Consider the following 13,607-nt stretch of genomic DNA (forward strand, 5'->3'; position numbering starts at 1 on the left):
TGAGATCAGAAGAACTAAATGATGCTTGGCTACAACTGATGACTGCCCTGACAGGGAATACAACAGAGAACCCCTGAGGGAGCAGGAGAGCAGTGGGGTGCAGACCCCAAGTGCTCTTAAAAAGCCCACGCTTAATGGTCTGACTGAGACTAGAAGGGCCCCAGTGGTCATGGCCCGCAGACCTTCTGTTGGCCCAGGACAGGAACCATTCCCGAAGCCAACTCTTCAGTCATGGATTGGACTGGACAATGGGTTGGAGAGGGATGCTGGTGAGGAGTGAGCTTCTTGGATCAGGTGGACACTTGAGACTATGTTGGAATCTCCTTTCTGGAGGGGAGATGAGAAGGTAGCGGGGGTTAGAAGCTGGTGAAATGGACACAAAAAGAGTGGAGGGAGGGAGAGGACTGTCTCATTAGGGGGAGAGTGATTGAGAGTATGTAAGGTGTATATAAGTTTTTGTGTGAGAGACTGACTTGATTTGTAAACTTTCACTTAAAGCACAATAAAAATTAAAAAAAAAAAAAAAAAAAAAACACAGTGCTTGTTAACCCTACTGTACTATATAAACATTTGGGGAACTTTAATTAAAATAATGATGATAATGCCAGATTCTACACAAGACCAAATGTCAGAATCTTTGAGATTGGACTTGGACACATGTATGTATTGTGTGTGCGTGTGAGCGTGTGCACACCTGTACCAAGACATGAATTTTTAAAGTCCTCCTATTGATTCAGATGTGAAACTGGGATTGAGAAGCCTTTTGCCAGGTGTTACCTGGGGCAAGGCAATAGTCATTGACTCAGTGATTTCATTGTGTTGTAAAGCATGCAGAAAGCACATTTGATTAAACATAGTTGAGGCAGGATAGAGATTATATAAGAAAGAAGACAGAAGAAGATAAATTTTATCCAGGAAGCCTAAGAGGCCCTGGTGACACAGTGGTTAAGCGTTTGACTGCTAACCAAAAGGTCAGCAGTTTGAATCCACCTGTCACTCCTTGGAAACCCTGTGGCGAAGCTTTGCTTTGTCCTATAGGGTTGCTGAGTCGGAATCGACTTGATGGCAACAGGTTTGGTTTGGTTTGGTTTAAGAGTGTCAGGAATCTGCAACAGTGGTAAGTAACATGAGCACAGCTGCTCTACGAGAAGATTGAGTAGTGGACATCCATGGTGACAACAGCCTAATGTTTGCAAACCAGGCTTCACGCTGGAGAATTTTGGATTTCATTAGAATAACTGTAACACTCCATGCCTTTGAATATTGATTACAGAACTAATTATTCTCAATTTTCTAGATTTGACCTTTTGGGGAAATGCAGAGTATTTCTGTTTTTGACCTTTTAGATGGTTTTGAAGTGGTTATTTTTGGTGAAGGACTTATCTTTCAGAAACTGAATGATCTTGGTATGTAAAAATGCAGTTGACCTGCCTCTGTCGTAGGCTTTCATTGTCCTTGGATCCTGATATCTGACCTGACAAGATAACACCATCTTGAGTATACTCATTTTTGAAGCACTTTTGATGTTCTTACTCATCTAAACAACTTGAAATAAACACACAGTGTCAAGGGATCTGCTGAACCTCAAATACTTGTATATTTCATTGTCTAATTTTGGAATATTAGATGTCTAATTAAGTAAATATCATGACCTGCATTTGATCTTGCAGGGTGAACTCATGGCTGATCTCTTCCGTGACCAAACCTGTCCTCATCTTTAAAGATGATTATTGTGGTTCACATATTAAGAAAATACTGTTTTTATTTGTCAAGCATGTGCTTGTCATTTAATGCAAGGTATCTTCTTTAGTTTAAAAAAAGTGGTATTTTGATTGTGGACTTGTGACATTCATTTTTTTTTTTGTCTTTTGAAATCAATTTCTTCAAATCCATTGTCAAATATTCTCCTTTAACTCTTGTCAGAAGAGATCGTTGGATTTATTTAATCAGCTGTTGCTGCATAATAACATTTTCACGTAGTATATTCTCAGGTGAGTCTTACTAATTGAGATGGTTCTGGTTTATAGTTCTGAAAATACTTGTGACAATAATTGGCATGTTTTTAAGAAGCCTGGCATAGAAATCTATATTTCTGAGGCTTTCTGCTTTTCTTTTCCTTTAAAGTCATCCGTCCTTGGTTCAGGATTTGGAGAGCTTGCACCTTCAAAAATGGCCGGCATCACCAGCTCCCAGATTTTGGACCAGTTGAAAGCTCCAAGCTTGGGCCAGTTCACCACCCAGAGTTCACAGCAGAATAGTACAAGTCCCCCAACAACCACTTCTTCTTGGGACCTCAAGGCCACAGCATCCCAGTCATCAGTCCTCAGTCATTTTGGTAAATATACATTTCCTGGGTTTTAAAGCAGCATGTGAAAAAAAATTGGCATAGCGGTGCTAAATGAAAGTATCTTGTGGGGGAAGGTGCAGTTGGCAAACATCTATGGAAAGCAATTTTGAAGTGTTTTGTGAAATTTTAAAATATGTTTACCTTGTGAACCAGTAGCTGTATTCTAGGAATTGATCCTGCAAGTATACTTGCACTTGAGCAAAATGTCATTCATATAAATACAGTGAAACCTGTGAGGGCCAGAACTTGGTTAGACTGCCTTGTCTTTCCAGGTCTCGCAGGTTTTCTGCCTTTTTGACAGGGTGCAGTCTTAGCACTTTTCCGTCACTCCTTTTAATGGCAAATATTTGAGCTTCCCTTCTCTGACAGGTTTCCACCTTACATAGGTTCCAGCTTTCACAGGGTTTACTGTGTATTCTCTGTAGCATTGTGTTTAATACCAAAGATTGGGAAACCTAAAAGTCCATTAATATGGTACTGGTTGTATTAAACAAAACCTGTGTACACTGGATTACTATGCCACCATAAAAATGAATGCATTGGTGCTTCATACACTGATGTGGAATAGTCTGTGAAAATGAAATGTTTTATGAAAAAAACAGAGCCCTGGTGTTGCAGTGGTTAAGCGTTCAGCTGCTAATCGAAAGGTTGGCAGTTCAAATCCACCAGCTGCTCCTTGGAAACCCTAAGGAGCAGTTCTGTCCTATAGGGTCACTGTGAGCCAGACTCAATTGCAATGGGTAGTAGTATTAGGATGAGAAAAGCAGGGTGTAGAATGGTATATAGTATGTAGGCATGTGTGTATTGTGAGGGAAATAGGCAATAGAATTAAAAATAAACATATATACATAATATATATAGGTATATAAGTATGTATATCATAGGATATCCCTGAAGGTACTCAAGAAAACTGGGTACGGCATTTGCTTCTGTGGAGCAAATCTGGGCATGGTGATGGAAGAGGGGAGGTTCATATCCATCACACACATTCTTGTGCCTTTGAATTTTGTACCATCACATACATTTCTAAGTAGAAAGAGTTTTTAAAATAATATTTTAAAATTAAGTACAAAATCCATAAAACAAAGAAAAACATAATTCTCTTAGCTAAAGGCCAGGTGTGTATAGCACCTTGGTGCTGTCCTTATCCACTTATGTCCTTACCATAAACTGTCTCTCCTCTCTGTGTGGGATATCAGACATAAATCTATTCCTTTTCCATTTGTCATATGCCATTGATCAAATAAACACACACACAAGTGATTCAGCTAGATGTTTAGGAGGAACTGGTGGTGATTGTAACTTTATGATTAGTCATGGTGGAAGAGGAAGTCCTGAGCCTGTATGGCTAATTATTGATTGTATTCTTGTTTTTTTGTTGTTATGTATTTCATAGACTTCAAATCTCAGCCTGAGCCATCCCCAGTTCTTAGCCAGTTGAGCCAGCGACAGCAGCACCAGACCCAGACAGTCACTGTTCCTCCTCCTGGGTTGGAGTCCTTTCCTGCCCAGGTAAAACTCCGAGAATCAGCATCCAGAGACAGTACCTCCACTGTGAACAAACTCCTGCAGCTTCCCAGCATGGCTGTTGAAAACGTTGCTGTGTCTACCCACCAACCACAGCCGAAACACATCAAGCTCCCTAAACGACGGATACCTCCTGCCTCTAAGGTGGGCCTTCCATCGTGAAGTCTCAGTCCCAAAGGCGATTTCACATCTATCTCATGTAGTAAGTTATTAAGTTCCAGAAACTGTGATGTAGTATTTTTCAAGCACATAGCTTACTGTGTATGAGGAGTCAGCTGTTTCAGCGTGACTGGGCTAATATCGGAGGGAACGGGTATGTGCTGAGAGCCAGAGACTCGAGGATCCAGCTAAGAGAGTCTGCTGTTCTTTTGTATTTAGCAGTGTCCCATAGCTGTAGTTGGAGGGTGTGTAGCAGTTCTGTTGTTCACAGAACATGGTTTCTTGTCCAGGTAGAACTTACATCAGTAGTGTGTACCTGAAGCTAGAGCAGTCACCCAGTGTCCACTCTTCCCTGCCTCCTGGCCACCCCAGCACCCTCCCACCTCTGCTCTGAGAAGCATTGGTGGCATTACCACTGACCATTTCCCTGTTAACTTTTCATTTTTCTTTGTTCTTTTCCCTCCCTCCTTTTAAAAATCCTATTCCTTTTCCCCTTGTTTTTGTTTCTCCCTTCTTGTCCCTCAGGCCTGCCAGTAAGTGCCCTGTGCCTGGTGAAACCAGTTGCTTGTTTGGCTCTGTTGTAGGCCTTTGGAATTTGAAATTCTGACCTCTGTTCCTGACGTGACGGCTTTGCTTTCAGATCCCAGCATCTGCAGTGGAAATGCCTGGTTCAGCAGATGTCACAGGATTGAATGTTCAGTTTGGCGCCCTGGAATTTGGATCAGAACCCTCTCTCTCTGAATTTGGATCAGCTCCAAGCAGTGAAAATAACAATCAGATTCCCATCAGCTTGTATTCAAAGGCTTTAAGGTAGAAAACTTCATGCGTCTCTTGTTTTGAATGAATTAAATCCTTAATTTGCAAAGCAAAAACAAAATGGAGCCTAAGAAATTACCTCTTGGAGATACACAACCTGTGGTAAAGGGTTTGTACGACCATCGCCACTATCTGATTCCAGAACTTTTCCATCACTTCAAAAAGTAACGTTGTACCAGTTACCAGTCAATTTCAATTATCCCATCCCTGGCAACCAATAATCTACTTTTTGTCTCTGGATTTGCCTATTCTAGACAATTTATATAAATAGAATCATATAATGGAATCCTTCACTTAGCATAATGTTTTCAAAGGTCACCCATGTTGTAGCATGTGCTAGTGCTTCATAACTTTTTATAGCCGAATAGTATCCCATCGTGTGGATGTATACATTTTGTTGATCCACTCAGCCGTTGGTAGACACTGGTGGTGTTTCCTACTTTCTGGTTGTTACGAATCATGCTGCCGTGAACACGCAGGTGCAAGTTTGTGTGTGAGCATATGTTTTCAGTTCTCTCAGGTTTATACCGAAGAGTAGAATTGCTCTTATATTTAACCATTTGAGGAACCCCCAAACTGTTTTCCACAGTGGCTCCAGCATTTTATGGGGTTTTCAATTCCTCCACATCCTCTCCGATATTTATTGACATATTTTGTATATAGGGAATGCAGATTTGAAATTTTATTGTACTAACTAGTTTTCCAGAGATAAAAACCTGGTATTTGTTTGGGTTCCCTTTCTAAGATGGTCTCAGACACCTGGATTCCTTCAGGATTCTTTATGTCCTCTGCCTGTCATTCAAATTAGATGGACCTAAGTTTTTTTGGGAAGAAGATGTTGCGAAGCATTGTTTGCATCTTTTAATACAGTTAAGGAACGCAGCAGTGTAAGCTTGTAGTTAGTCATAGATGATGCTTAGTTAACGTAGAGTGTGACAGTGAAGTAAAGAAGTAGTTCTGTTTCATGTGAAGCTGTGTAAACTGACACAGATTTACTGAGATGTCTAATACCTTTGATTCTTTTTAGCGATCCTTCAAATACCTCTTTACCAGTGACCAGTGCAGTACAGGACTCCACCTATACAACTTCTGTCGTTACTTCCTCCAGTCTGACCAGCTCATCCCTGAGCTCCACTAGTCCAGTAACAACGTCTTCCTCCTATGACCAGAGTTCTGTGCACAACAGGATCGCATACCAAAGCTCCATGAGTCCATCAGAGTCAGCTCTAGGAGCCATCGTGGTAAGTGGTGTTTCAAGTTGCCTCTCTCAGAAAATTCCATTTTGTAACTCAGTATGTGGATTGGGAAATTAAGCCTTTTGGATAAGACTTTCCTTGTAGAAACTGGCTAACTTTTTGAGTAGAACGTTGTAAGTTTCCTTGTAAACTTTAGTTACAATGGACATCTCATTTGAAACCTGATTCTCCAGCACTCATGCATACGAGTGAATAGACCAATACGCACACGTTTCGCGGAGAAGACGAGACTTGATGTAGTCTAAGCAGTTTGGCTCTGGTAATGTGGCCTAAGCAGTTTGGCCCTGGGACTGCACAGCTTTGGCACACCTCTCCCTTACGGACTCCTTTTTCCTGACTGCACGTGATTCTGCGTCACTCTTAGCTGTATTGAGTTAAAATTGCATTATTCCCTACCCAAATTTTGTTAACAATACGGGGTTATAGTTAAGAAGCTAGATGTCGTTGTTATATTTTTTTAAGTCCCACTCTGGGAATCTCAGTTATCCTTCTTGAGGCCTGCTAGCTGCATATCTGGTGGTCAGCAGTCAGCAGCCTTTCTCGCTGTGCCTCTCTTCTTTCCAGACAGGAGCTCGTTCTCAGACAAGGCCTTCAGCTCCTGTTGTTCCTGTGATACCATGAGACAGCTTGTCATGTGCTAGGCTTGGCCTCTTTTACACGTTTTGACCCTGAAGTATAGAAGCATATAAATACCTCCTGAAAAACTTAGGGATAAAACTTAGAAAATTAATAATAATAATAATAAAAAAGAAGCCAAATTTCTGATATACCAACTTAACTGTTTTTACTGTCTTCATTTTCTAGTCTACTCTTTAAAGAAAAAAAAAAACTCATAGTAGTAATACTTGAGCATCTTTGCCTTGTATGAAATTAAAATATTATAGATAAGCCTATAGCCTCCCTCCCCAGACCTATAAACAGTTTGGGGTGTATCCTTCTACTCTTGATTCATATGTCCACATTTTTTTATGAGAGTAAAATAAATACATGAACGAGTTTTCTGGAGTGATGGTAATGTGATATGGATTTGAGTTAACTCTAGCAGGTGCATTTGTTAATACTTGTGTTCCCTAGGCGGAAACGCTTTAAACTTTTTGTTTCTGGGGCCGGGGAGAGGCAGTTTTCTTGATATTTTGCTTCATGTTGCTTAGTAACGTGATGAATACATTGCTACTCCTTGATTCCCCAGCCTCATTTTCGGTATTAGCAGTTTACTTGCCACTGTTGAATGTAAGGATTTAGTTCTCTTTCCTCACCGTCAACCTCACCCCATCTGTTTTCTGAGAGTTTATGTAGGATTGTTCTTTCTGCCTTAAATGTTTGATAGAATTCACCAGTGAAGCCATCTGGGCCAGGAATTGTCTTTGTGGGAAAGTTTATAATTATACATTTTTTTTTTAAATAATTTTTATTGTGCTTTAAATGAAAGTTGACAAATTAAGTCAGTCACTCACACAAAAACCCATATACATCTTGCTACACACTCCCAATTACTTTCCTCCTAATGAGACAGCCCGCTCTCTCCCTCCACTCTCTCTTTTTTTGGTGTCCATTTTACCAGCTTCTAGCCCCCTCCACCCTCTCATCTCCCCTCCAGGCAGGAGATGCCAGCATAGTCTCAAGTGTCCACCTGATCCAAGAAGCTCACTCCTCACCAGCATCCCTCTCCAACCCATTGTCCAGTCCAATCCATGTCTGAAGAGTTGGCTTCGGGAATGGTTTCTGTCCTGGGCCAACAGAAGGTCTGGGCGCTGTGACCACCGGGGTCCTTCCAGTCTCAGTCAGACCATTAAGTCTGGTCTTATGAGAATTTGGGGTCTGCATCCCACTGCTCTCCTGCTCCCTCAGGGGTTCTCTGCTGTGTTCCCTGTCAGGGCAGTCATCAGTTGTAGCAGGGCACCATCTAGTTCTTCTGGTCTCAGGATGATGTAGTCTCTGGTTCATGTGGCCCTTTCTGTTTCTTGGGCTCGTAATCGCCTTGCGTCCTTGGCGTTCTTCATTCTTTGATCCAGGTGGGTTGAGACCAGTTGATGCATCTTAGATGGCTGCTTGCTGGCATTTAAGACCCCAGACACCACTCTTCAAAGTGGGATGTAGAATGTTTTCTTAATGGATTTTATTATGCCAGTTGACTTAGAGGTCCCCTGAAACCATGGTCCCCAGACCCCTGCCCCTGCTACACTGGCCTTCAAAGCATTCAGTTTATTCAGGAAACTTCTTTGCTTTTGGTTTAGTCCAGTTGTGCTGACCTCGCCAGTATTGTGTGTTGTCTTTCCTGTCACCTAAAGTAGTTCTTACCTACTATCTAATTAGTGAATTCCCATCTCCTACCCTCCCTCCGTCCCCCCCGTAACCATCAAAGAATATTTTTTTCTCTGTTTAAACTATTTCTCAAGTTCTTATAATAGTGGTCTTACACAATATTTGTCCTTTTGTAACTGACTAATTTCACTCAGCATAACGCCTTCCAGATTCCTCCATGTTATGAAATGTTTCACAGATTCATCACTGCTCTTTATCAATGTGTAGTATTCCATTGTGTGACTCTATTTCAATCTATTTATCCATTCATCCGTTGATGGGCACCTTGGTTGCTTCCATCTTTTTGCTCTTGTAAACAGTGCTGCAATAAACATGGGTATGCATATATCTGTTCACGTAAAGGCTCTTATTTCTCTAGGATATATTCCAAGGAGTGGGATTGCTGGATCGTATGGTAGTTCTATTTCTAGCTTTTTAAGGAAGCGCCAAATCGATTTCCAAAGTGGTTGTACCATTTGACATTCCCACCAGCAGTGTATAAGTGTTCCAGTCTCTCCACAGCCTCTCCAACATTTATTATTTTGTGGTTTTTGGATTAATGCCAGCCTTGTTGGAGTGAGATGAAATCTCTTTGTAGTTTTGATCTGCATTTCTCTAATGGCTAATGATCATGAACATTTCTTCATGTATCTGTTAGCTACCTGAATGTTTTCTTCAGTGAAGTGTCTGTTCATATCTTTTGCCCATTTTTTAATTGGGTTATTTGTCTTTTTGCAGTTGAGTTTTTGCAGTATCATGCAGATTTTAGAGATTAGGCACTGATCAGAAATGTCATAACTAAAAAATTTTCCCAGTCTGTATGTAGTCTTTTTACTTTTTTGGTGAAGTCTTTGGATGAGCATAGGTGTTTGATTTTTAGGAGCTCCCAGTTATCTAGTTTTTCTTCTAGAAAAAGCCGTGTATTCTTGATCTGTCATCTTTAACAAGAAGCTTATTCTTGTGCTTTTCAGTATAGTAACTGCAGCTGCATGTGGCTATTTAAACTTAATTAAAATTAAATAATTAGAAATTCAGTTCCTCAGGTACACTAGCCACATTTTAAATGCTCAGTAGTCACATGTGGTTAGTGGCTACAATATGGAACCATGCAGATACAGAGTATCTCCATTATTGCAGAAAGTTCTCTAAGACAGTACTTAATGTGCTTTTTCTTAAATAAAAATCAAACATGTGCTGTCCAAGCTTAAATTCATTCATCTCCAGGATATCTCAATTCCAGTTTTAACCCTATCTTCTACTCTGCTTGCACACATCACTGCCCACCTCATGGCTTGCTCAGCTAGTGAGCTACTACTCTAGGTGTTTCTCCTGACCTTCTGATACTTTTTTGCTTTTGCTCCTACCATTCTTCTGGTTAGAATTTTCCCACCCTAAATAATGTAGATCCTGTGTTGTGTCAGTGTGTTCACTGTGTGTGTTTTAAAAAATGATTGTCAAGGTGGAATTAAATATCCTAAGGTATGATGGCTGCTATTTCCTGTTCCCCTTTCCTGTTCTTTTTGTCTGGTGCAGTTTTGAGGGTACTTATTTCTGTGACCCTGGTGGCATAGTGGTTAAGTGCTGTTGCTGCTAACCTAAAGGTCAGCAGTTCAGATCCGTCACACACTTCTTGGAAACTCTATGGGGCAGATCTACCCTGTCCTATAGGGTTGCTATGAGTCGGAATCAACTCGATGGCAGTGGGTTTGGTTTTTTTGGTTTTTATTTCTGTGACAGGGTTTGTGCTGTTTAGGATGTTTGATGTCATGTCTATGTGTTTAGCAACTAGTAAACCCTAGCTTAGGGAGAGGCAGGAGGGCATAGCTTTACTTGCCACCAGCCTTTATGTATTTGGATCCCTTTCCCAATCTTAATCTTTTAAGTTGTGTGGGATTTTTTTCTAATAATTCTGTTTTATTATCTATATTTCTTGTAAATAATTTCAAATTGTTTTTAGAAGAAGGTGTATTGTAAATAAATATAACAGTTTATGAGCAGAAATTATATGGGATTTGGGTTAATGCACAGGCAACAGCTGTCCGATCCCTGTCTTTTTCTTTAGTAGTTTTGATACTCGGAAGAACAAAATCTGTTTTAGCTTTTTTTTCTTCTGTTAGCGTGGTCCTCCTCTCATCTTTGGACAGTGTTTGAGCCGCGTAAGCCCTGCCATCGATCACCTCTGTGGCATCTCCCCACTCAGTCTGTGCACAGAAGGTGGCTTTGAGTGAGGACGCCTTCTTGTGTGAAATTCCTGATGTTCATTCAGACCGGCTGCTTTCAGCTTTTCTTCTTTGGGGCTCTACCACATTGTACTTACCTGTTGTTCACCCTCCCGGTTCAGAGAAGCATGTTTTAAAGTAACATCTCTTTTTCTCTGAGAACCGTTTTGCTAATAGTATAAAATATGATCATTCCTGGTATGGAAGGTATCCTTATTTTAATTTTGGAAACATTTTCTTTCTTGTGTGAGTGGTACTCAAGAGAGAGTACTTACATGAGACAGGAAGCTGTCTGGTGCCTTAAATATCGTAAAGCTTTCCAAGTTCTTTGAAAAGTTTGGACCTTTTAGAAATTGTTTTAGTACTGTCTCATTGCTTTCTGTAGTTTGGGTCTTGTGTCCCTGTTACTTCTCTAAATATTCAAAACTGGTTCTAAAAAAATGCAACAGACCACAGTTACTTCATATGTTTGTTGCCAAATCCCAATAGAAAGTTACCTAGAGTATCATTTTATTTGGTGGTTTACTTACTTTTCTGTTCTTTATAGAATGGACATGGTGGTGGTCGAAGTCAGCAGACCCTAGACAGTAAGTATATAAGCTAACTATTCTTATCATGGCTTGTGGAAGCTAAGGAAAGATAGAGCGTAGCTACTGTGATTGGGAAAACACCAATTGGCCAATGCCCAGTCCTGCAAAAAGAGTTGTTTTGCATTATTTTCTGATAACTGCTTCTGATCCATTATTGGAACAGAGAGAAGCCAGGTTCGTTGGTTAAGAGAAACCAACTCTGTTAAGAAGGTCAGCTACAGATTCCTGTGTGACAGATATTATTAGAAATGTCATAGCCACAGTGTGAGGGAGGTGATAGTCTTGAACTCTTGTGCCTTAGTGAGACTATACCCTAAATGTAGTATGTCATTTGGATTTAAAAGACATTTGGCTCAGAGGCAGAGGTTCTAAGATGGTGAAAGAACTCTAACACCAATAATACGAAGGACTGTTAAAGGAAACATTGCTGAGCTAGTTCAGGAAAGGACATGCACATTGCTTTCAGTATCTGAAGGGCTATTGCCAGGAAGAGAGAAAATGTTCACTATGGGCCCTTGGGAGAAAATGAGGGAGCTCACCTCGCCCCACCCCACTCTGTAGCAGCTCAGCTCAGTGGTCACTGGAGGCAGTGCAGATGAATCTCTGTTAGTTGTTTCTTTGTGTTTGGCTAGCTTGTCAGTGATCATTTATGTTGATTTTCTTTCATCATGCAGCAAGACAGACGGGTATCTACTTTTGGTATTGATGATATTTCTGGGTCTGCCAGGGCTGCTGGGAGAGACCTTGGCTGGTAGCTCTGAGCTTGTTGGATGACAGAGGAACTTCTCACTCCAGCAGAGTGGTGGCAAGTCTCCTTCATCCAGACATGGGAGCTGGCTGACTGGGGTCGAGTATATACAGGTGCCCTAGATTGTTTGAGCATTTCAGATGAGATAATGAGATGTGAACTACCTAGAAAACATAATATACATTTAATTTAGATTTTTTATTTTCTAAACTTTCTTCTCCACCCCATTTTCTCCCATGTCTTCTCTGAGAGGCTTGCCGTGAACCTGTTATCACTGTGATCCAAGGCCCAGGGAGGTAACTTGTAGGGTCAATTTTGAGCCAGGGACATCTATAGTGTCCTCATCTAGGTCCTCTAAGAGCAGATTTTCTGTATGTAATGGGTTCTCAGTGAAAAGAAGCCCTCAGAAATGTAAAGATCACTCTAAGAACTGATTTAGTTGATTCAGTTGTGTGTTGACCCTGTGACTGTGTTTGTTTTACACACCCCATCCTTCAGACAGATAGCTTTTAGAGGATAGAGTTTTTCCCAGTCTGAGGGGTAAAGGTTGGTCCTCCTTCCTAATTGGAAAAGACAATGATGTTGTATTTCCAAGCACATATCTGAGCTGTATGTGTGGACAGCCCTAAAACTGAGTCTTTTCCACAGCTAGGAGCGATTGTATTCTTGGCTTTTCTTAAGATCTAAGCTTGTTGTGTGCTCTGAGGCTATTTTTTGAAGTACACACAAGGAAATTCTCACTCTGCACTGAGAAGTAGGTGCTGGCCAGCAGGTGTATGTATGTTCTTTTTGCAGATTTTAGGCATGTGTGTATCTCTACAGTGCATGTACTCTGGACTCTCAACCCCTACTCTGCGTTAAATTGACTGTGACCTTAGGCAGTGGCAGCTTGATTTGATACTGATTTTATAGATGCAAAGACCTAACCTTTGGGTAGTCTTGCCCACCAGGTTTTCATCGTATCATGCTGGTGCCCTTTAAGAAAAGTTTGCCTCACCTTATAATCATACACAGCAGCCTCAGAGCCTCCTGCCCTTTCTGAGTGCTGCTAAAGGGCAGCTTCCTCTAGGTGGCAGAGGCATGTCTGCATCATAGGACAGCACTACTAGTTCATGATTATAAAGTTGTCGTTGCCCATCTTTGCTTGAGTCCTGCGTGTCTGTCCATGGAGAGCCCTTGTGGTGGTCCTTTCTGACAGAGATGGGGCTATCCAGTACATGCTTGGGCTTTTCTGTGGGGATTGGAATTTTCTGTGTTTCAGCTGAGCCTGACATGTCACAGGTTGTTTAGCATATTTCAGATCCTCAGAACTGGCTCTGTAGCCAGACCTGTTTCTTGCAGCTACTTCATCCGTTCCAGCTCCAAAGACAGCAGACACTCCCTCCACCCTTCCATCTGTGGCCTCCCCGCCCAGCACCACCTCCTGCACTACGCTGCTACCTTCTGCATCCCAGCACACCGCCACTTTGCCCTCCTTATCTCAGCCTGGAGACCTATCCAGTGGCCCCCTCTCTCAGCTTAGCAGGTATGGAGAAAATGTGGGCCCACAGTGAGGGGCATGCTGGGGTGAAATCCTGAAGTCCCTATAGAAAGTTGTTCCATGAACAGAACACATTTGTTGCTCTCAGCATCACGTACTGGCCT

At 41.4% G+C, this 13,607-nt stretch overlaps 1 protein-coding gene and 1 non-coding gene across 6 annotated transcripts in view; both read left to right on the forward strand.

Moving 5' to 3' along the window:
- UBAP2 (ubiquitin associated protein 2) overlaps nucleotides 1–13,607 on the forward strand; it is a 134,931-nt gene that overhangs the window by 108,212 nt on the left and 13,112 nt on the right. For 4 of the 5 annotated variants that reach the window (XR_010323075.1, XM_023545190.2, XM_023545191.2 and 1 more), the window contains exons 13-18: nucleotides 2,125–2,335; nucleotides 3,744–4,018; nucleotides 4,674–4,843; nucleotides 5,877–6,090; nucleotides 11,173–11,212; nucleotides 13,305–13,488. Coding sequence is in view for 4 of the 5 variants with exons in the window: in XM_023545190.2 (XP_023400958.2) it covers nucleotides 2,125–2,335; nucleotides 3,744–4,018; nucleotides 4,674–4,843; nucleotides 5,877–6,090; nucleotides 11,173–11,212; nucleotides 13,305–13,488 (1,094 nt within the window). In the remaining variant the exon portion in view is untranslated. The remainder of the gene's footprint in view (nucleotides 1–2,124; nucleotides 2,336–3,743; nucleotides 4,019–4,673; nucleotides 4,844–5,876; nucleotides 6,091–11,172; nucleotides 11,213–13,304; nucleotides 13,489–13,607) is intronic. The other variant, XM_023545192.2, reaches the window with a different exon arrangement.
- LOC111749922 (small nucleolar RNA SNORD121A) lies at nucleotides 12,528–12,609 on the forward strand. Its single transcript, XR_002785093.1, has one exon. It is a non-coding gene; the product is annotated as a small nucleolar RNA SNORD121A (small nucleolar RNA).

This window comes from Loxodonta africana, chromosome 9 (genome assembly GCF_030014295.1).
Source record: "Loxodonta africana isolate mLoxAfr1 chromosome 9, mLoxAfr1.hap2, whole genome shotgun sequence".
Classification (NCBI taxonomy): domain Eukaryota; kingdom Metazoa; phylum Chordata; class Mammalia; order Proboscidea; family Elephantidae; genus Loxodonta; species Loxodonta africana.